The sequence below is a fragment of the Phoenix dactylifera genome, chromosome 11 (genome assembly GCF_051530095.1).
Source record: "Phoenix dactylifera cultivar Ajwa chromosome 11, Ajwa_hap1_PhDact_Kaust_v1.1, whole genome shotgun sequence".
Taxonomy (NCBI): domain Eukaryota; kingdom Viridiplantae; phylum Streptophyta; class Magnoliopsida; order Arecales; family Arecaceae; genus Phoenix; species Phoenix dactylifera.
Window position 1 is genome coordinate 14,921,413 of NC_143200.1, and position 23,097 is coordinate 14,944,509.

At 35.8% G+C, this 23,097-nt stretch overlaps 1 protein-coding gene and 1 pseudogene across 2 annotated transcripts; one reads left to right on the forward strand and one right to left on the reverse strand.

Annotated features, from left to right (window-relative positions):
- Positions 1-1,211: 1,211 nt before the first annotated feature.
- LOC103702878 (succinate dehydrogenase subunit 6, mitochondrial-like) lies at positions 1,212-16,118 on the forward strand. Its single transcript, XM_008785508.4, has 4 exons — positions 1,212-1,579; positions 5,698-5,800; positions 12,180-12,323; positions 15,768-16,118. Exons 1-4 carry the CDS (start codon positions 1,298-1,300, stop codon positions 15,782-15,784), a joined length of 546 nt encoding a protein of 181 aa, XP_008783730.1. The 5' UTR covers positions 1,212-1,297; the 3' UTR covers positions 15,785-16,118.
- An 812-nt stretch (positions 16,119-16,930) lies between these two features.
- On the reverse strand, positions 16,931-22,575 carry LOC103702879 (MADS-box transcription factor 26-like; annotated as a pseudogene). Its single transcript, XR_015971171.2, has 7 exons — positions 22,009-22,575; positions 21,759-21,840; positions 19,835-19,896; positions 17,885-17,987; positions 17,730-17,771; positions 17,469-17,510; positions 16,931-17,365 (listed from the first exon to the last, which is right to left on the reverse strand). The product of XR_015971171.2 is annotated as an MADS-box transcription factor 26-like (transcript).
- Positions 22,576-23,097: the final 522 nt, after the last annotated feature.

A 23,097-nucleotide genomic window follows, 5' to 3' on the forward strand; every position in this document is an offset into this window, starting at 1 on the left:
CTTTAGTTTCTTCAGCACTGACATGGACAAGGCTGCCAAACCTGCATGCTATTATTGTCAAATATCCCTTTTAGGGTTTCAAACAAAATTATTCATATTAAATTTTTTGAACTTTGTATGGTTCTTAAGAATTTTTTTCCACCGAAATTATTTTTCTAAAAACTGATGCCTAGGTATATAATGCCTGAAAAATTGATTTTTGCATATTTGATTGATCATAGAAAAATAGCATATTTCATAGTGGCTTATATTTAGTTGAACATCTATTTTTTAAAAAAAGTTGTATAAAATACATGTTATGCCTCTGATAAATGTTAAAATTACCGCTTGTCCCAAAAGCTTAAGCTAATATGATGAGATAGATTTATTTATATATTTTATATTTTCTTACAATAAAGAAAAAGACTTTATTCTATTTTATTTAAAAAAGCTTAATAATATTTTTGGAAAAAAAGTATCCTAATTCCTAATATGTGGGAACTGAACTTTTCTATGTCCAACATGGATTTTTTTCATAAAATATGAGAATTTTATTTCTATGAAAAAACTACTTTCCATCTCTTTCTAGAGCTGAAATCGATTTGGATACGGATTAGATACTAGCATATCCATATCTATATTTGTTTTATTTGACAAATACAAATATTAATACAGATGCTAGTCGATGCAAAAATTAATATCCATATTTATTTTAAATGAATACAGATATAAATTGGATACTGAAAATATGGATATAAATACGGATATAAATCAGATAATTAAATTTTATAAGCGCATAATCAAAAATATTATTAAGTGAATAATAAATTAAGTTAACAGAATGTTGATGCAGTCATTTATTTTTTTTAAAAATTCATAAGTACTAATAAAATTAAATAGAATCAAATATTTCGATATAAATATTTTTATTATTTATTGAAAACTTCAACTAATTATTATATATATATACATACACATGCGCATATTGTGGTCATATTTTCTTCAATTTTTTCTGTGAACCAAATGTATATACATATATATCCACTTCCTCCGATGAATCATGCTGTCCCATTCCATCGTTCATTTTTCCAATGCAGATTGCTTTTATTACTGACGTCATGGATCATGGCCACCAACTGGAAAAGTTCATCGTTATCCTTCCACCGCAAGATCCACAGGTTCATTTTTTTTTGGGTCAAAAGATCCACAGGTTCATCATTGCTCTATCATGTAACATACCCTAGACCTCAATCCAACGGTCAGAACATATGGCCTTCCAAAGCTCAGCCCCCGCTGCTCACGAAAGACACATGTTCTTATGCTACTCCGCCGTGACAGCCTCCGTACTCTGGTAGAACGGCACCGTTCCTCCGAACCCGTGCTCAGAGAGAGCGAGGGAGCGATGGCGGAGGAGAGCTCGCATTCGGCGTCATGGGGATTGCTGGGGAAGCACTACGAGGAAGTGAAGGAGCACTGGAGGAGGAACCTCGCCTTCTTGGACTACTACAAGAAAACGCTGGGCCGCGCGGAGCCGCTCCCCAGATGGACCGACGCCGACGTCGAGAAGTTCATCGCCTCCGATCCCGTCTACGGCCCTCAGGTATCTTCATCGATCGGTTCTTGATCCGACCCCGTCTTTTGGTTTTCTTTTTCGATCCGGGCTCTCTATGTAGCCGCGGATTTCCAATCGGTTCCGGCTTGCTTTGCTCTCGTGATCTCTGTTGGTGATGGTTTTGTTTTTCCTAGCTTGGGTTTTGTATTGGATGGATTTGGAGCGGTTTTTGTTTCGATTCGTTTCTCATAAAGTTTGGGGATTTCAGTCGATCTGGAATTTAGGGACTGTGGTTGTTTTAGGGGTTTGATGGGGTTTGCCGCGGAGAAAACTGAATGGTTTTGTTTCCCCATTTTTGAACCGCCATTTCCTTAAATCGAATGGTCATGACTTCCTTTGTGTTTTGGTTTTATTCGAGTTTTACTGGAGATTTTCATTTTCTTTTTGATAATTATATCGTCTCACTTGCTTGCTTACGTTATCAGATAACTAGAGCTTCGGTTTTGGATGGTAAAATTTGTATTGTATTTTTCTCTTCTCTCCGGTGATCATGTTTTAATTTGGAAAATCAATGTTCTTTTTTGTTATAATCAGGTTAATGTTATCCTGGTTGTGTAGTTCTTTTGTTTGAAACAGTCAATATGTATATAATTTTTCAATATATACTCAAATGCTCTTTCTTTAGGGAGTTTGGTGGGGATTAATAGAAGAGTGCTTCTGGAGTTTTTACCTAGTTAGTTGAAAGGTGATGTCTTATTTCTTTTTGTGGACGTGGGCTTTCCCATGATAGTATTGAAAGATGATAGCATGTGGAAATGCATAGCTAGTGCAAATAAAATTCTACCGTTAAGTTATTGAATTAAAGTCAGAGAATGAAACCCCAGTGACAATGGTATATACAATATAATAAAAATGTTTAGCATTGGCTGTCACTCATGAGCTTAATGGTTAAGTTATTCATTTTTTCCTCCTCTTATTTTCGCCTCTATGGTTCTATGTTGGCTATTGAGTAGTTGGTGTTTTATTATTTTTCCTTTTCCTCTCTCACAATTTCTGTTTTATCATTCAAAAGTTATAATAAAGTGGCCTGAAATTGAATAGTGCAATCTTCCGTTTTTGTGCTAGTTTGATATCATTCTCTTATTGATTGTACATGATATTTATAATGTGATTGCATCAGTTTTGTATCAACACTTTCTGCTTTAATACTTAAAGGTAGAACTAACTTAGTCTTTCAAGAGTAAAGTTTCCACTTTACAAGAAAATAATAAGCTTAGAATTAATTGGTCATGCAAAGTATTGCAAAGGGGGTAAATTCACTTGTTGGCATGGAAGCAATTCATAAAATATCAGTTAATTGGACTATGTAGAATGCAAAAATTAATACACAAACATGTTGCAGTGGAGGCTCTTTTTGCAGATGCAAATGTATTGTTTACAGTGCGTGTTGATTTCAAAGTGATATTGGACAAGTTGCTCCTTATTGTTGCTCGCCAACCCCACCGGTGTTCGACCCGCCATTTTCTTCCTCACAAGTCACAATCAAGGCTTAAAATCTTGGTTTTGGTTTAGGCCGGATTTTTAGAGTTCTATTTTTGGTTGTTTTGGAAATTTTTCTTGTAGTTATTGAGTTTTGGTCAAAAAAAAAAAATAAAGAAAAATTGAAAAAAAACAAGAAAGCTAGAAGAAGCCAAGAAAAGTTATTACATGTTATTTTAGATAATTTTGTGTTAAATATGTTCTTTATTGATGTAGTTTTGGCAATATTAGTTTGAAGTTAGTATTGCGTATAAGGTAATTTAAAAGCATACTTGTATCTTGAAGGGGCTGTTGTGCAATAGTAAGAGGCTTGGGCTAACAAGTGCCATGGCATGAGTTCGAGTCCTAAGGCAGCCATTTTGTGCAAAAAATGTCGAAAATTAGGTTTGTCGCTAGTTTGCCCACTTGTATTTTATTTTTTGAACACACCATGCAATTGTTTACTTATTTAACTTTAGTTGTTTGGAAATTCATACATTTTGCAATTATGAAGCTTTTTAGTGTCTAGTGCATTCAATTTATTTCTTTGTTTCATAGTAGGACTCATGAAGAGTGTGGGCTTTGGTGTTCCAGTAGGGTTGCTCTATTGTGACTTGGATGTTATAGGTTGGAAATATAGAAACAATCTCTCCACATACTTTTGACCCTCCCCATACTAGCAGTGGTGGGAGCCTTGTTCACTAAGATGCTTTTTTAATAGGACTCACAAATATATTGAATTTGGGCATTTCTTTCTCACATTCTTGAGCTTAAGTTGATATTCAATTAAATGCATGTGTGAAGCTATATAATGTTATAATTATTTTAAGAGAAGAATATTATTCCTAGAAATATTTTCTACTTAGATGTTCACATTAGTTTCTACAAAGAATTTGGAGGCCTTGACCTGTCAAGGGCTATAGTTATTATTTTCCCCCTCTTTTAACTCAAGTAAAAGAAAAAAAGCCATTGAAACATGATACTCTATATCCTATGTACCTCAAAAGATAAATAAATGGTCCCAATGTGATTGTGAACACCAAAGTAAAACTTCAAAAAAAGGCATCTATGTGTAATTATGGTCGAGAATCAGTCAGAAGAACTGTGAGTCAGTAAGGCAAACAATTAGATGAAATATACAAATGAAGTTTATGACTTGCTTAATACAACTTTAACTCCATGCTGTCATATAAGGACTATTGATGCATCTTATACACAGGTATACACTCACTAAATTTGTTTTAGGTGTTATACGTTGTGGTTTTAATTGTCACTGCATGAAATGACTCATACACAATGCCTTTCTTGCCAAATAGTCACATTAAACTAAGATACAAAAGATGTAATGTTGTTGTGGGCACATGAAGATACAACACAAATGCTTGACTGTTTACTTGTTTGTTCAACATACTACTTTTGGTGGCATTTTGGTGCTGAAGTAGTCCACTTTAACCTTGTTCTTTCAGTCACTTTGACTTCAATTCATTCTTTGGATGTTTCTTTTCTGCCATTTCCTCTAATATATATTTTAAACTTGCAATCTCTCTAAACAGTTACATCTAACATTGTAAATATGGAGTAGAAAGGTCTTATCATGCATATGTGAGGAAAATAATTTTTTTTTGGTTGTAAGCATATTTTAGATATTTGAAAACTGGGAACAAAAAGTAAAGATGGAAGATAGGAAAATTAAATAGAAAAAATATGCAAAGCAAAAATAATATCAAATAGTGAAATCTTGACAGTATTTTGATATGCAATGTAGAATTCTTGATCACACTGCTAAAATTGATAATAAAAGAAGCAATATGCAAAAATGGTAGCCCAAAAAAACCCTAAAATTGGTTCATGTTTCCTGATCTAGTTTTTGTTAATTAGAGAATGCACTATGTGTGTATGTTCCAATTTATTTTTCTCCCAATTTTACCTGTCCTATTCTGGTTTATGTAGAGGCTGCCTTTGTTATTTACTCTTATCTATGTTTCACCTTACCCCCTAAAGAAAAGAAAAAGGAGACTATATGGGACATGTTTTATCTAAAGAATGATAAAACTCTAATCAAGGAACAATGGTGTATCAATTAAATTACCATACATTTGGTAGATCTCCGCAACAAATAGGACTGTGACAGGTTATTTAACTGTGGACTGAACATGACAGGTAAATTGTATTGGGTGAAAATTCAATTCTTGGATTAATGTATGATGATCTACAACATGCCTTTTGGAACTGTCTATTACATTACTAAATCTAAGTGCCATGCATACTCATGTATCGTCGGTGTTGGTATTTTGAGATAAGAATGAAGAATGACTGACCTTACAAACAGCAAATTTAAACATCGTGTCCAATGCTTGACCCACCAATTCATTGTTTTCTTAGTTGCTTTTTGCAAATCAATGGCTATACATTTAAAATATTATCTAGGATGTTAAAGTTATATGTTTTCGCTCATACGAATTTTATATTTCCATGTGAGGCAGATCACAACCCTCTTTATCCCTTTCATCTCGAGGTTGCTAAGTTCTGCATTTCCCCTTACTTCTTTGTTGATCATTTGCTCTGAGTTGTGTATATTCTCTTGCTGATTTTTGGTTGGAAGATTAGGTTTCTAATGATATTCTGGAATGGACGTCTTTTTCCTACAGTTGGAGGCTTTAAGGGAATCAAGAAAGTATGCCATGGTCGGGGCGCTCCTTGGTGCAGCACATTTAGGAGGAGTTTCGTGGAAATATTCAAAGAGCCTACATGGTATTGTAGCTTTCTGTTCTTGCATACTTCTTGTATGATTAAGTTGTCATTCTGACTTGAATTATCAACTACTTAAAGCTTTTAGTTAAAGGTGTGGGAAGAAACAGTACAAGTCTGATCATAATAACTGTTCTGGTTTATATAGATTGCCTCTGTTATTAACTCTCCCTGTAATTTTCACCTTAGCAGTAAATAGTAGAAAAGTTAAAAAAAGTGAGAAGGAAGAATCATAAAATTCTAATCAAGGAGCAGATAGTGCATTATGTTGCTGGTTTCGAATTTCTACCAGACAAAGATTAATAAATAGTTAATAAATCTATGTGTTTCAGTGCTTGAAGTTCACTAGCTTCTTAGTAAAACCTTAGAGTTGAAGTCACCAGGCATATCCTTCCTCAGTGTAGGAAGTCTGGTAACATTCTTGAGCCTTTCAAAAGCTGGCTAAACTTACACATATCATAATGTTGCAATACTTTGAGAAAGTCTCTATGTCATGAACACCAATTCTTTATGGGCTTGTCATGGAGCTTCAGGAAATAACTTGCTTTTCACAAAATAAGTGATTACACATCCTGTACTGTATGTCTTATACACAGTAATGCACTGATGAATGATAAGTTAATTAGGTGAATAAGAAAGAGCTATAGATTTCTATGAAGAATAATATAGAAAATTCTTTTTAAAAAGAAACTTGGATGGATTGCAAGGATGATCTGGTATATAATAAGCATGTCTTTATATTTAACATCTCCTATGAGTTAACTCTTACTTATGAATAGCAAAATCTATCGAATAATGCCACAATATTAAATGCAAGTGTCTAGGTTCCAATTCTGACTTATGCAAGCTGCGAGTCATGTCCGAAGGTCTAATTAAATAGTTATTTGTAATATTATGTTGTGGACATACAAAATCAGTGGATTGCAATGCTGGAAGGTGCCATGGATCTGAGAGTGAATGGCAATATGGTGACTTTCAATTACCATAATTTTGGTATTCTGAACATTATTTTCAGGTGTCCACTTTTGAATCTAGATATTCAGAAGTGTGATGTTTCAAAAAGTGGTTTTATAATAGCAGAGGTGGTTCTTGTTTTTTCAAGGTAATGATGACTTGGTAATTGGTAAGAACATAATGTGGAAATGAGAATGCTCAAGAGCATCCATTGTTTCGAGGGTTGCTGGTTATAAGGTAATTGCATGTTCTCTTAATAGGAGAAAAACTATGCTTAATCATGAGGAAACTTTAAGGTGAAGTTGAGGAGCATGAGTAGCCCCTTCATTTCATTACTTGAATCTTTATTTAGTGTGAGTTTGTGTTTTCACCCATTCTGATTTGGTTGTTGTTTTTGATGGAGAATTTGCTCTCTTCAGGGCAGGTGCCGTGATCGATATTGCTTGGGAACTCTTGGCAAACTTATGCTGGGCATGTTTGTTTTTTGTTTGTTTAAAACCAACAGGCTTGCTACACTATAAATCCTACAAGAAAAAAAATAATTTAAAACTACATTTTGAAGATGCTCATATCGAGGCGTAAACATTTCTAAAAGACAAAAACTTAACCCTCACCAAGGTTTGAACCACTGGAATTGGTACTTGTACCAGTATCCTATCAGTTGGTAGGGTCAGTAAAGCACATTACTGTACTGATGCATAGTGTGCCTCTTGGTGCCGGCACATCAAATAAGAGGTGATGTACCGTGTGTTGGTTCTAAGGGGAGTACTAGTATTGGTATCTTACTAGTATGGTACTTTATGGATCAGTATGTACCAGTGGTTAAATAAGCGATCCTTCACTTAAGCCCACCTAATAATGTTGACTTACCTTCTATTCCAAATTTTCATTAAGGTCTTAAGCGGCCTAGTCAAGAAAGCAAACAATGCCCTTTTCTTTGCAATGTGCAATTTCCTTTTCTATGGACTGCTGGAACATCTATAACCTCCCAGATGTTTTTCAAAGCTACTCTAAATCTAGGAAATTGGATTATGTAGCGGAAGACCTTCATAATTGGTCATTAACCTACCTTGTATCTAGATGTTCATTTTGGGCAACCAGGTAATCTGGTTGGGACTTTGGTAGTTGTCGTATACAAGTTATTTTAGAATGGAGTTTGTTATTTGAAAAAATGCATGTTTTGTAGGGAAGTAATATTTAATTGCATGCCTAGCACATGGTCCAATGATAGTTGAAGATGCCAACAAAGTGGAAACTAATCATAGAACTAACTAAAGCTATTTGACAAGTTTAGGATTGATGCACTTCTTAAAAGCACTCTTTGTCCCTTTTTTCTTTTTAATTCCTTTGCTTTTGATGTATGTTGTATAAACCATCTACATCTAGGGATGTGACATCTTGTCGTTCCCAAGCATTGTTATTAATAGTCATCACCTGGGTGCTTGGGCAACCATTTGGGCAAAGATGGGCCATTTCTTAGACCTCCCCAACCTCTATATATGCATGTGTTTGTGTGGATTATTTGTATGGAATATATTGTACACTTATATGTAGATTCATACACAAAAAAATTTGCTTATTCTAACAATTTTTTAGAGTTACATGTGGGTGCTAATGTAGTTAGGTTCATTAGATTGAACACTATAAGAAAATTCATATTAGATTTAAGAACAATAATGATGACTTGAATTAAAGTGTTGAGCTATTGACCTGAAAAGGCCTTTCAATCAAAACCCTAAATTGTAACTAGCCTCAAAAAAATTAGATGAATGGTAATCTTATCAATCTCTACCTTTTGAGCTAAATCAACTATGACATATTGTTACTTTCTTTGTGATGTTTATTTAGAGTTCAATATGAACTATAACTAGTACAATTTCCAGAATATCTTGAAGTATTTTTTCGTTGTAATGAGTACTTTTGCATTATACAGTTGTGCTTGCCTCAAGGCTATTTTTCGTGAATTCAAGTATGAGTGGGTGCAGTTGCATGTCTAAGCATCAAATCTTTTACTCTGAGGCTACATTTGAAAATGGAATAAGAAAGGATAAAAGTCTCCTAATCCACTTATGATACGTCTTTTCAATTAAACAATTATTTGAGCATATGGAATAAACCATCTTTTACAAGGGCAGAACAGGTACTCCAGAAATAATGGTACACCACAAATGCTTTAGTTTTTCTCTTCCTAACCCATTTGCCCCACTTATTCTAGGAATAACTTACTCTAATGAAAAAGTGAAATAATTATGCCTCCCTTTTGCCCTCCAACTGACTCCATTTAACCCAACTATTCTGGATTTTTTATTTTGCTTCCTAATGCAGCTTTATAATTTCCCTTTGTGCTACCCATACCCATATTGATGTCTGTGTTAATTGGGGGGACCTTGGGGTAAATTTATGGATCTGATTAACATAGCCTTAAGGCCCGTCAAAAACTTGGTTTTTTTTCCAAAATATTATAAATTCTAAATATATAGCTGCAGTAGTTGAATTAAATACTGATTACCTTTGAACAAGCTAGTCTCATTGGCGATTACCTACTCTTTTGGGTTATAGGCTAGGTCTAGTGTTTGGGGTAACCTAGGCTATTTGACAATTATAGTCTCAACATTTAAGCATGCCTCATCTAATGTAAGCATCATAGTCCACGGTGGATCATCTTTTGGCTAATGAAATCATAGTAATATCTTTTTCCCCATGTTAAGAGTGGATTCAACTCAGTTGAAAATAATGATGGAGAAATATCGATAAAGGCTGACATGAAATATAACTTCCTATTATGATTATTATTATCCATGTTTTTTTTCCTTTTAACTATCAATGCATTTTTGATGAAAGGTTTATCTTTTACAACCTAATAAGAATATGCAAGGTCCCTAAAAAGACCGTGGGCAGTTGATGGGTAGCCAAGTGGATGACCTAGCGCCTATGTACTAGGTTTGTGTCTGGATATCAGTGAGGCCCCTAAAAATTCACAATTTTATGGAGAAATCTAAAAAATAATTATGATCCTAAAAAGTTTGACATAGTATAACAAGTAAAATGTAGCAAGTTGATGGGAAATACCAACTTGGCAACATTCAGTATTGATTCATGAATTGATCCCATCCTGCATCTGTTAAACATTTGCAAGAACATTAAGGTGGGCAACTAGGTGGCCAAGGTGGTTGTCTGTTGATGCATTGCTAAATATGTACTATGAATAACCTATAGCCTCACCTTGTACTTTATTGGTGACATTTGCTCGCATAAACTTACATAACTACAATTGGAATTTAAAGAAAGGAATTTGAAGCACTTTACTTCATTTTTTCTTTCTTTGTCATTTTTTCCTTTATGATGAAGCTGGCTCTTACTAAATAACCTCAATTTTGCAAATATCTTTGTTAACGATGGTCTTTTTGAACCTGGCAAAGAGTTTGGTTGGCAATTGTCCTTGATGGTTGTAGCCAATGTTTGAAAAGACTATAAACAGCAGATGGACAGCTAGGAGGCGGCCTAGTGCCTAGGTACAAGGCATGCATCTAGGCAGGTGTGTAGATGTCAAAGTTGTCTGAAAATAATAAATTTAAGATAAATAATAAATATAAGAAACCTAAGAAGACAATTATAATCCAATAAACGGGACAATTCTCAGGTACGATTTAGTATATCAATTGAGACTATGTACTTGATAGCATCTGGTACCAATTTACAAGTCCATGTCATTCTATAACTTGAGCATGATTCAGGATGTTAAGGTGGGCTAGGTGGCCCTAATCAGGCGACCTGTAAAAGTCACTGTGGAAAGCATCAGTCATACCCTGATGTGGGTAAATTGGCAGTAACCGAAAGTGTTGAGTAGGAGTGCAAAAAGGCTTAAGCCAAGCTTGACAGCATGTTCAAGTTTAGCTTTTTTGTAATTTGAACTAGCTTAAACAAGTCACCTATTGAGTTAAGCAGAGCTTCCATTCATTTTTCCAAATCCAAGGCGTTTGTGCTCGGCTTGTTTATGAGTCAAGGTTTAGAAAATGTTCTAGCTCAGCTTGTTTCCAAGCAGAACCAAGCTCGAATGAGCCTGCTACAGGGTCGAGTCTGAGTTGTTCACGAGCAGTTTGGTTTGTCTGCAGCCCTAGCACTGAGAAGGATTATCTCGTGATACCAATATGCAACACAGTATTATTGAAACTCTTAACAAACTCCTCTGTTCTTGTCTGCAGCCCTAGCACTGAGAAGGATTATCTCGTGATACCAATATGCAACACAGTATTATTGAAACTCTTAACAAACTCCTCTGTTCTGATCGTGCATGTGATGTCTTCTCTGCAGTAATACTGAACATAAGCATTTGAAAATAAACCTTTTTATTTAAGCTTGTTTGACTGATGAATTCAAACTAATCAAAATGTTGTAAGACATCAATATACTCATATAGAAAATTTGTAAATAGACAGAAGAATATTGAACTTTTGAAAAGAAAGATATGGAAAACATTTTTTTACCATTTCTCAAGTTAACATAAATGTTTATTAGTTACAGTAACCACAACCAACAATTCTTATCACATCTGCACGAGTTGGCTTAAAGAATGCATCACTGGTTATTCCTATTAGAGCTACTTCGCAACATCAACTTTTCAAGTTCTTCCTGATGACCGCTATTTGTTGTCACGGGTCTTGTGTGTTTTCTAGTGTTTAAATGAAATCAAGGCTATGCATTTTACCAGGGCCTAAGATCTTTATTTCACTTGTTCGTTGTACATCGGTCAGTTCTCAACCTCATCATTGATCGTTGAAACTTCCATGCCTCTTTTGATGTACTAATTTGTTGTAACAGTTATGGCTATACCCTATTTGGATACAAAGGCTCGAAAAAATGTTTTTTTACAGTGTTATGGAAAAAAATCTGTGACAATAGTGTGAGACTGAAGGCAACAAAAATTTGTATTTCTTTTTCTTCTTCTTCTTCTTCTTTTTCTTCTTCTAAATGGTGACATACGCTTCATGCAAGACTCTTGTCTATTCAGAATGGTGATTTACTTTCTACTCTATAACAGTCCTATAAATTACACAAAATAACTGGTAGTTCCTGTTTGCAACCATGTCGTTGATTGTTGAAACTTCTATGCCTCTTTTGATGTACTAATTTCTTGTGATTGTAATGGCTATGCCCTATCAAGATACAAATGCTTTGAAAGAATGTTTCCTTTACAGTGTTACGCCAAAGGAAAAAAAAAGAAAAAAAGAAAAATTGAGACAGTAGTAAAACAGAAGACATCAAATTTGTATTTATATCTTTTCCTTTTCTTCTTATTTTTTTAAAAATGGTGAAATACACTTTTCAAGCAAGATACTTGTCTACTAGAATAGTGATTCACCTTCTATGCTATAACAGTCCCATAAATTATTACCTAGTTCCTGTTTTCACTCTTTAATGACTACTGCAGGTTTTGTTCTGGCTATGGGTTTTGGAGCCCTCTGTGGTGGTATCTTTGGTTCTGAAGTTGCAGAACACTGGAAGCAGCTCTACAAGATCGATAAGGAGGGTGCCAATCTCAAGTTTCTGTACTGGTGGGAGGACAAAACACTAGGTCAGTGGTGTCAACTGGCTTATGCAAATAATAGTTTTTTTCTTTGCTCAAACCTCTTACTGATAATCAGTATTCCATCCATATGTGGTTGGTTCAAGATATGATCTGCTCAAAATCTGGAGTCTCATATCCTTAGCACCAAACCTAATAACAACCATATATGAGTCAGATTCAAATTCTTGACATCAGATGTCAGAGGGTCTTGCCATGATAATTTAAATCTCAATTGGCAAATAGAATGCCCACCTTATTACTCTTGGAACCCATTTAAACTTATGCAACGAGAAAGTAGGTTGTCAATTGATCCGAGAAGCTTGAGTTTGGCTCAATATCAACTTGAATTTTGCTTGAACCAGGCTTGAGTTGAATATAATTTAACCAAGCTCAACTTCGGTCCACTTGCTCGAAATTAATTGCTCTATTAGGATCAGCTCAAAATTCTGATATAATTATTATAGTATATAATACATTCTACCATATAAAAGTTTTTACTGATGGGTACTTAAATTATTGTATTTTGTGGAATCGTGGTATATTTTCATGGTATGTTTAATAATTTTTAGATTATTTATATTTATGTATGAATGTTGATTCTTTTGTTGGTTTAATTGTATGAATTAGTGAAACTATAACTCAAGCTTGAACCAAGCTTTGCATTTGAGCTTGCAAGCTCGACACAAGCTTGAACTGATTTCCCCTTGATTTAGTCATCAACTCAATCGGTTAGGCTTGTGTTTGACTCAAAATTGAAATTAAGCTCGAATTACGCTCAATCAAATAATAGCAATCAACTTTGATATCAAAATTCAGCTTGAAAATAATTTCGAGCTAACCTTTATCAAACTCAAGCTTGATCGAGCTTGGCTCGATTGTACCCCTACTAGAAGGCAACCCTTCAAAGCTTTCTTGAAATAGGGCCTAGTTTAGGCCTTTTTTATCTGAAGTTAGAGAAATTTTTGCAGCGTAGAACCATAAACTACTGTTTTTAATCAGTAGGGGGATTTTGCGAAACTGTCGCTTTATTTTCCTTTTTGTGGATTCAGAGTTCAGACAACTTCTTTTCTTTAAAGGAATGGACCAATTTTGAAATGTTTGTTTACTTTTACCCTTGGCCCTAGTGGATAAATCCTGCTCATGAATGTGCTGCTATGATTTACAACATGGACTGTTGATTGAACTGGAAGAGACCAGGTCAGGGTCACCAGTTCAATTATCAGGTTGACCAGAATCGAACTATGATGCCGTGATGACATAATAAATAATCATTAATTATTAATAGAAAATAGATTATATTAAAATTATAAATATATTTGAAAAATAGTAAAAATAAAAATATCTTAGCATATTTATATCAACTTCTGGCACTCTATTGTCACAGGGCGTTGAGTAATGCATCACACCATAGCATCACCATATATAATTCAAGTTTTCAACAAGTGAACCATGTTACAAATAAGTACCACAATTTATGGGGATTTGGACATACTATAAATTTAATATGTCAAGACACATGGACAACTTGCTGCTTGGAGAATAGCCCGTAAAAGAGTTTTTTTCTGCTCAGCATATAAAGGCTTTCTATCTATATAATAATATTTTTCAAGAATTGATTATTTCTGGCATTTTATATGGGTGTTTGCTGTACTCTTGCTCAATATCCATAGCATAAAATCTACATGTTATTTAGCTTCTCTTCTAAGTGCTGCCATTTTTAATTTATAATTGGTCTTTCCAATCCCAAATCTGAAATCAAAGCAGTTGATTCTTATAAACTACAGCACCATCAACTGAAAATATAATTGATTCTTTGAGCATTAACTAAATACAAAAGATTTAGGGGAGAATAGACGAGAAAAGCTAGAAGATATTTATATAATCAGCAGAAGATAACAGGACCATTACAAAAAGCTTTTTCTTTTTGCTTAAAAAAATAAAACTAGAAAAAACCTTGAATGATTCACAAATCTTGGAAGAGATAGAGAAATCAACTCTTTTAGCCTTGATTTCAATTCTAGTTGATAACAAAATTTTTGCTTAGAACAAGAAGAAATCTAAAAGATTTTTATTTAATCAACAAAAGAAAATTTGCCTGCTTTTGAGAGCTTTCGTTTGGGGGGGAGGGAATAATTTGACAGAGTGGGATGCAGCTGGCCAGGCTTGGGTTACTGTTGAGACCTAGAAGGACATGGGCATATGGGGAGGGAGGGAGATGTCGAGGTGGCAGGTGAGGATGAGAGTGTGTGTTTATGAGTGAGAAGGATTTTGTTGGCAATTGGGCTGGAGCCTAAGCATGAGTGGCAATGACAACTGGAGGAATCGATGGCTTGAGAGAGTGAGGAAGAGTGGAGAAGAATAGTAGTGGTTGTTCACTGTCTGCTGGTCATCATCCACCAATGGAGGAGAAGAGATGAGAGTTGCATATTGAATGGAATGCCCTAGCCCCAATTTCCCAATTTTGGACCACTAACTAATAGGATGGAAAACTGGATGGTTCACTCAAAACTGGAGTTGTTTGAATGAATTGATGGTTAAACCGGTGGTCCTTACGAATTAATGGGAAATAGAAATTGGTCTTATGGGTTTGCCCAAAATGCAGATCTGTCTAGTTGACGGTTCAACCAGCGGTCTGGTCTTGAGATTTTGCATCGTACATTCAACAAGTATGCACATTATTAAAAATACTTTTGTTCACATAAACAAATTATGTACCTTCATATAAAAAGTGTGTGCAACTCTGTTTAAACACACAGCTAGTGTATGTGCTGGAGTCAAAGGGAGGACTGTCCAACAAATTTAGAACTGGGCTATTCTTGCAAAGAAAATAGAAGTGCTCTGAATCTAAAAAAAGGACAATAAATGTGCTGTTTTGCAAAATTTCCATCTGCAGATGTTTGCTTCCTCTAGCAGCTTTTTTTTAATGTATTTTTCTTCTCTTTTTTGCCATTTCTGTATCCTTGCTCTAATTGGAAGCTTTATATGGATGAAGTTCCATGTAGTCCGGTAAGCACTGGTTGTGTTCTGCTATGAGTCCTCTTGTTTGCAAACACCAAATTAGTGGGTGATACAATTCTGGTACATGATCTCTGCTTTGATAGGGTAGTGGATCCCACCTTCCCTTTGTCATAAGGTATTTAATCACTGGACGAGCTAAAGTTTGTCAGTTAGGTTGCAACTCAAAACAGTATCACCTTGATGGCCCCAACCCTAGAAAGATGATACGAGGCTTGCTGTTGTTTAAATTTTGCAACTGACTGTGTGCGCCCTTTAGGTGTTTGAGTCATTCTGAATTTTCCAACTTGCTTTTTACATTAATAATTCTACATGAGCTGATGAGCCTGTTCTTCTTAGAATAATTAACTTATAGATGCTCGATTACTGAAGATCATTCATCTATTCTTCAATTCCTTCTTTACTCGTTATTGAATCTTTATGCTCTTCTGACAGAGAAGAAAAGCAATTGAAACTTGCTCAGGGCGCTTGATTCGTGCTCTCAGATCGGCAGGTCAACAAAAGCGAAGCCCTGATTGTGCGACTTGGGATGAAAGAAAAAGAAAACCGTGCTTTTTTCTTTAGTCTCCCAAATCAAATAACATGCTGTGGTGTCAAGGTCCTAACAAACCATATGTTTTCATTTGTAAGTGTTTTACTTCATTATGTTGGAGGTGTGATGGTTGATCCGTTTTCTGGATTCTTTTTGATTTGCTGGGCTATGTCAATTTATTGATGGTAAAACTCGGCTTGTGCCCAAAATCTGGCATTAATTTTCACCAGTTGGATAAGGATTTGTGCTGCCAAGACCTTTGTGAGTTTTGACATTTGGGTACCATGGAAAAAGGATTTGCAGGGATCATTGAATTCTATTGCATTTGGAAGGAGATTTAGGAGGATTTTGTAATTCATGAGTGAAGCAATAGTTCTATGGCCTTTTCCTCAAGAACACGAACAATTTCTGCAATAGTTGCGAGAGGTGATGTGAGCTAATGCGTTTCAGACCTACCGTACTAGACCTTGGTATCTTTTTGTAGGTTAATGGTGGAAGACCTCAAGATCATTTTATTGGCTGATAGTTCCAATAGATTGGTTCCGTAGCTAGGAGGGTGAGAATGACAGTATGGCCCAAAGTTTTTATGTGAGGATTCATGGCAGCATGTGTGCTTAACAATAATTTTTTAGCGTGTCTTTTTGATGTTGTCTACGTTATTGTAACATGGTCCTGGGTTATTATAAGTAGTAAGAATGGCATGTGAAGACAATTCAACCCGCTTTATATTTTAAAATTTCAGTGTTTCAATCCTAGCTGCCGATGAGAACATCTGCGAACCTTAGTCAAGCAATTTATCCAACTCTATTTCTATCTTGTACCACGATTAGAATGCAACTAAATGCTTATAGAAAACAAGTTTAACCCTTTCTTAACATCAAACCAAAGCAGTAGATTGGAAAACAGAGACCAACAGAAAGACATCAAACCATCTGAGAGTCACTAGGACAGGACAAATTACAATAACTCTCCAACCGACTATGATAAACCAAGCCTTCAAACATTCAGAATAATACTGACAGGTATTAGAATGCTAAATCACATATCATATGCAAGAACTAAATGCTTATAGAAAACAAGTTCAACCATTTCTTAACACCAAACCAAAGCAGTAGATTGGAAAGCAGAGACCAACAGAAAGACATCAAACCATCTGAGAGTTACTAGGACACGACAAACCACAATAACTCTCCAACCGACAATGATAGACCAAGTCTTTCAAACATTCAGAATAATACTGACAGGTATTAAAATGATTGCTTGAGCGATCATTACCACTCCATACAAACAGTAGTTATTCACACCTTGATAAAGTCTGTGGCCCCTGCAGGCTTATTGTCATCAGTAGGAAAAGCCCATCTCTGAGCTCCTAAAATGGGAAACGCTCGTCCGGTATAGTTAGTGGGTACGGCATGTCAGCTATCTCTGGGCCTGCATCAAAATGCCCGTTTTGGTGTTCTATCGTTGGGGCTACATCTAAATTTCCATTTTGCTCTTCTATCTGCACACAAAACAAATAAATACATATAATAAGAAATAAATTATGTATAAAAATGATCATTTTAAGCAACAGATACAATGAAGATTTTTTCGAGATCTCGGACCTTCTCTTGGAGATATTCATTGGCAGCTGTCAATATGCCCTCCTACGCAACAAAATCAACTATTCTAAGCAATCACCATAATTTTCATGGTTGCATAATCTGACTTTTCCTTTTGGTGGAGGATTTTTATACAGGTAAAAAAAGAAAACTTTTACTCCTACCGGCGAAAAAAATAGAGAAAAAAAGGTTTTTTTTTTCTCTTCGCACAGTTTTAGTGAGTAGATGTTTGGAAAAATAGAACTAAAGTAGATGTATTACCACCTTATTTTTAAGGGACTGGATTTCTTGGAACATGATCTGCATCTGTTCATGAGAAAATTTAATTAGGGTCGCATGTTTCATTTGAGAAATTAATTAGACACATGACAGTCAAAGATAGGATGTATTAAAAAATTAGTAAGTTGAAGCCTCCCAACCTTTGTAGCACGTATTTGATAGGTCCATATCTCGAGATGCCTTTCCAAGGCATGCAGCTCCTCCAGGGTCATATTTTCAGCGCCTCCATCTCCAAACATGTACCTGCCACCCAATTTCTTTGAACTCATACACATTCTATGTTATTGAGTTTGTGTTAAACGCGTGCATGTGTGAAGAACATTTGGGTTAATTTTACATTCGTTGTTTTATTTGCAAGGTAGGCTTGAAGGTCTATTTTTATTTTTATTTTTGACACCAGATGGAGATCTTGGTAGAGTTTACTGGCAAAAGAAAGATTTAGTTTACCATTTCCCAGTAGCTGGGGGAAGGCTTAATATTTGCATGTAAAGAAATATTGATCATTAACACTATGGTGGATATATAGTTATTTTGCACCCAGTGTCATTACTAATTGTTACTTGCACATAAAATCTAATTATGTCCTGCTCATCAAGCTTAATTAATTTGAGATTTCATGTTGGAAGGAAGTAATTAAACATGAAGAAATTGGGTTACAGGCCACTAGTTGCGCACCTCAAACCTGCTTCATGCCTGGTTGTGGTGATTTCTTACAACTAATGCTATGGAGGTTTTGAAATCTTGGTACTTATCTTGCAGGCATTTGACCTAGGCAATTCTAATTGATGGTGCTCGATTTTTTGAGACAAAGAAATTGCATGATGAGCTAGGAAAAAAAAGTAGAAGGACACCATTTTTTCTACTTCTACATATATATATATATATATATATATATATATATATATATATATATATATATGTTGTGTTGGTGATAGCAAAGTCACCTATTTGTTATCATGGTGTACTTTAGTTTGGGCTATGTAAGGATATTTGGGAAACTCTACACAATAATAAGAAATTATGAAGGGGACCTTCTAGAGAAGTAACTACAATGACTCTAAAAGGGTACTTGAAGTGCTTTCTTGTTCCCTCCCATTCAAGCCCTAATCATCCAAAGCTAGTTAAAGGTGCACCTTGGGTCCCTGGGGTTGCAATTTGTGCCATCCCTATTGAAATGTATTAGCCTACTGCATTAAGGAGGATCGGGCAGGTAGAGAGGCAGCATCAAAAATATAAAGCCAATCATGAATAGGAAAGAGATCCAATCATGAATAGGACAATGGATAATTAAAGATTCTATAGCGATCTTCTGCCTCCTCAACCCGAGAGAAAGGACAAAAAGAAAAGATCCCATCAGTTGCAAGACCTTCGTCTTCTCTTCCTAAAAGGATTTGCATATAACTTGCAGGGTTTTCATTCCTTGTCCTATGGTGCTCATGCTTATTCCTCTCCAAATGTAGGCCTATGTATATAAATGCATGCACGTAGCCAGTTCTATAGCTAGAATTGGATCATTTGGTCATTTAATTTGGCGTTCTCTCCCCAGATGGTGGGATGGACATCTTCTTATATTGGCATGTTAAAGGACATCTTCTCATAATATCTATTTCAGGATCAAAGCCAACTTCCTACCAACCAAATTATATTTGTTTTTAACAGGACAATAAGCCAACAAAACGCACTGGTATACAAGCCATGTTTACAAATGCACATATATGCATATAGCATGCAAGGTCAAATTAGACACACAAACAAAGCAAGCGATACACGACAAGCAATGCTAATTTGATATATAATTAAGAATTACAACATGTACATACTCTATTTTATTCCAGGTCTACATAGTAGCAAGAAGCTAAGCTATTGCTTCTAGCATTTTCATTTTTTCCCTTCATTTTCATTTAATATATAATTAGAAATTAATCACAAGGTGGACATGGTTCATGCTAGCTTGCTTTTCATTATCCATTGCTGATATAACAACAGCATTTTCACATATTTCTACATACATATGTACAAGCATAACTACAGAATAGCATATATGTAAATACTTGAATATATGTAAACATGGAAGTGCTCCGGGGGCTTACCTTAAACACTTATGCAGTAGATAGATCTCTTTCTTTAGCATCGATATCTCCTGTTCAGATTCCTGAATATAGGGAGAAATGTTGAACTACGAGAGAAGATAATTGTGAACTATAGGATGTAGATAGCTTATAATTTAATGACGTTATATCTTAGGTGCAACCTCCAATTAGTTTAGGCAATCATGAACTATAGTATAGCATGCTTCATGTGCCAAGGCAAGCACGAAGATTAAAAAATCATGCATGTACTGTGCAAGTTATAGGATTGCATGCTTCATCCTTAGACCCATAGGCTTAAGGATTAGAAACCATCCACTATGAAAGCTAGTCATGCACTGAATATATTATCAATATTTTAATGTCACCACAGAAAAAGGCTATTGAGCTAGTTGAGTAAACTCATATGTAATGTGATCGACAAATTTAGTTTATATGTGAAATATTTGACATTTCCCACACGACACAAAATTTTGCAATTTTTCCTTTGTATCTATAGTTATAATTAGTATCTAAACACTAGATTAACCTTTGTTTTTTTTTTGAGATATATGTTAGGCATGCCACCTTCCTAAGTTGAACTTGAGACCTCACTCTTGAGGAGAGGGGAGCCAACCAGCGGAAATAAATACAGTTGACAACCCTAGATTAAGTACTCAGTCACCATTGAAATACACGCATGAATAAAAATGTACAGACATACTCATGCATACACATTTATGTGCATGTATAAAAACATGCATAAACTCACACACATGCGCATGCTACCACACAAGCGGGCATGCATGCAGATGCACGGGCCAATTAAGACATTGAAGAGGTATGAGCAGTGCATGAAATTTTAGCACTAGAGCACTTGTGCTCCTCTTTCTTATTCACAAGAATGGTTGCCCAAGCCTTCAGTTATTGAACTGGAGTTGCAACGATTTTAGAAGTTGTTTACATAGGTCGATGAGAGTAGTGCTCATTGAAATGCAATTTTCTTACCAAATTAACATGCTAATTAAGTTCCATAATTCTCCTTTAGAAAACATTAAGATAACTAAATGTAGAGCAGTAAAAAAACTATGCTACAATACCAGGATAATGCCCCTCTCTCTATAATAATCTTTTACCCTAAGATAGACAACTTTCTCGAAGAGCAGACGTTAGGGTTCTCATGACCAATGACTCAGCAAGCTGCCAATTAAGTTAGAAGCTTTGGTAAGACCACTCTCCTTTAGACCACCTGTCAATGAGAAGATCCTTTGGTAAGACCACTCTCCTTTAGACCACCTGTCAATGAGAAGATCCTTTGGTAAGACCACTCTCCTTTAGACCACCTGTCAATGAGAAGATCCTATGCTACGAAAAGGAAAGAAGTGTTGACATCCTAAAAGGTCTGAAACTAGTGGATGCTGCAACTCCCAATAGTAATATTGCTTGCATCCGAACTCCAAATCTTGCTCCTTGTCTAGCTCCAGCATAATTCCCACTTTATAATTTGTCTATTATCGATCATATGGGAACAATAAACGAAACCATAATCCAACTCTTAACCCATTTATATGGGATTTGCCTCTTACCACGCATGTTTCTCGCATGAGCTCCCTTCCCCAGTGACACTAAGGAACCCTTTGAAAGAACCGAGTAATTTAGAAAAGTGCCCACTAGAGCAAGAAAAAGAAATCACTAGATAACGTTGTTGTTGCTACATATTCCAATCTTCTTTGCACAGAAGACAGATTTCAGTCAATATCTACTCAATTAGAGAAAAAAAACCATCCTTCAATTGAATCCACTGTCACCTTGAGGTAGTAAGTGCTCATCTATCCATCTGTATTCTGAATGACACAATTTTTAATGTTTTCTAAACTCCAAAAGAGAGAGAGAGAGAGAGAGAGAGAGAGAGAGAGAGAGAGAGAGAGAGAGAGAGCATGAAAATGACCTGTGGTTGGTTCACTTCACCACCTTCTGTTTGAACTTCTCCACTTGCCTTCCTGTACCTTTCTATCAAGCCTTCCATAGTCCTTAGATAATTCAAAAAGAAAAAAAAGAAAAAAAAGAGGTTCATCAGTTTAAGGCTTATAACAAAAGCTATCTAGGTAAGTTAACTTTGATTGAGCATATTGCACCACATATATGAGATGATAGATGTAAGACAAGAGCGGGAGAGCCAAGAAATAAATAGCATGTACCCCTTAGTAGCTAGCTCATACAGCTTGCCATGTGTGGAGAAGATTATGATTCCGATTTCGGCATCACACAGCACAGACAGCTCCTTCGCCTTTTTCATCAGCCCTGCCCGGCGTTTGCAGAAGGTGACTTGCCGGTGGACGGGATTCTCGATCCTCCTCATCTGCACCTTGCCACGCACCATCTCTACAGACAACCTTCCACTAGTTTAGACTAGCTTTGAGGTTGCTGCACTGCTGGAAGCCCTCCCTCGCTCTTGCACACAATGATGATAACTTCATGAGGAGGGGTTGGACTTCATATAAGAGAACATTCAAGCCAGAATAATTGATTGGTTGGGCCATCTTTATGCATCATTGAATCACCTGAGCAGTCATCTCTTTGATCCACTTTAATATATACCTTCTTGAGCGTGATGCTAGATCAAGAACCTCATGTCATGCCTATCAAGTTCTTTAGATGCACAGCAACTCATGACTACTCTCAATTCTCTAATGCGTTAGTGGGGTCTTTTGCAGACCCTCCATAGAACCTGCTAGTCTTCTAAGCTAATGAGTTGCCCATATGGTGCCACCGCGGCATTCCTCTCTGAATAATCTTATGTCTCAGTGACTGTGAATCTTCCCTTTTATTTTATTTTTTGCGAGCGTTTGTGCTCTCTTTGTGAGAAAGCTAGATGACGGTCTAAATGAACTATTTTTGGAGTCACATCTCTTCCACTCCTTCCGCTTTTTCATGCTCTGGGGGCAAGAATCATGTCAAATCAACATTGAGGTTCTCGAAGGGAATCCTCCTTCCCCCACCAATGACAGCCTTCATGAGATCCAACCCCGCATTGCGAGGGTTTTGGAAGAGGGCCACTTGGTGCCCCTGGGCAGGAGGAGACATCTCCTTGTGGCGTGCCTTATGGATGCTTGTGGTTAGGGTATAAAGCTTCATTAGATTCCAATTACTTTTCTTAATAAAATGGGAAGATAAGGGTAAAAGCGGATTGGACTTTAATAAAAAGAAACCTAAGTGCCCTTTCATGCATGGTCTATTTGAAATTGATTGGCTACTCTTTGTTTTGTTGGTTCCTATTCTCTATAGTG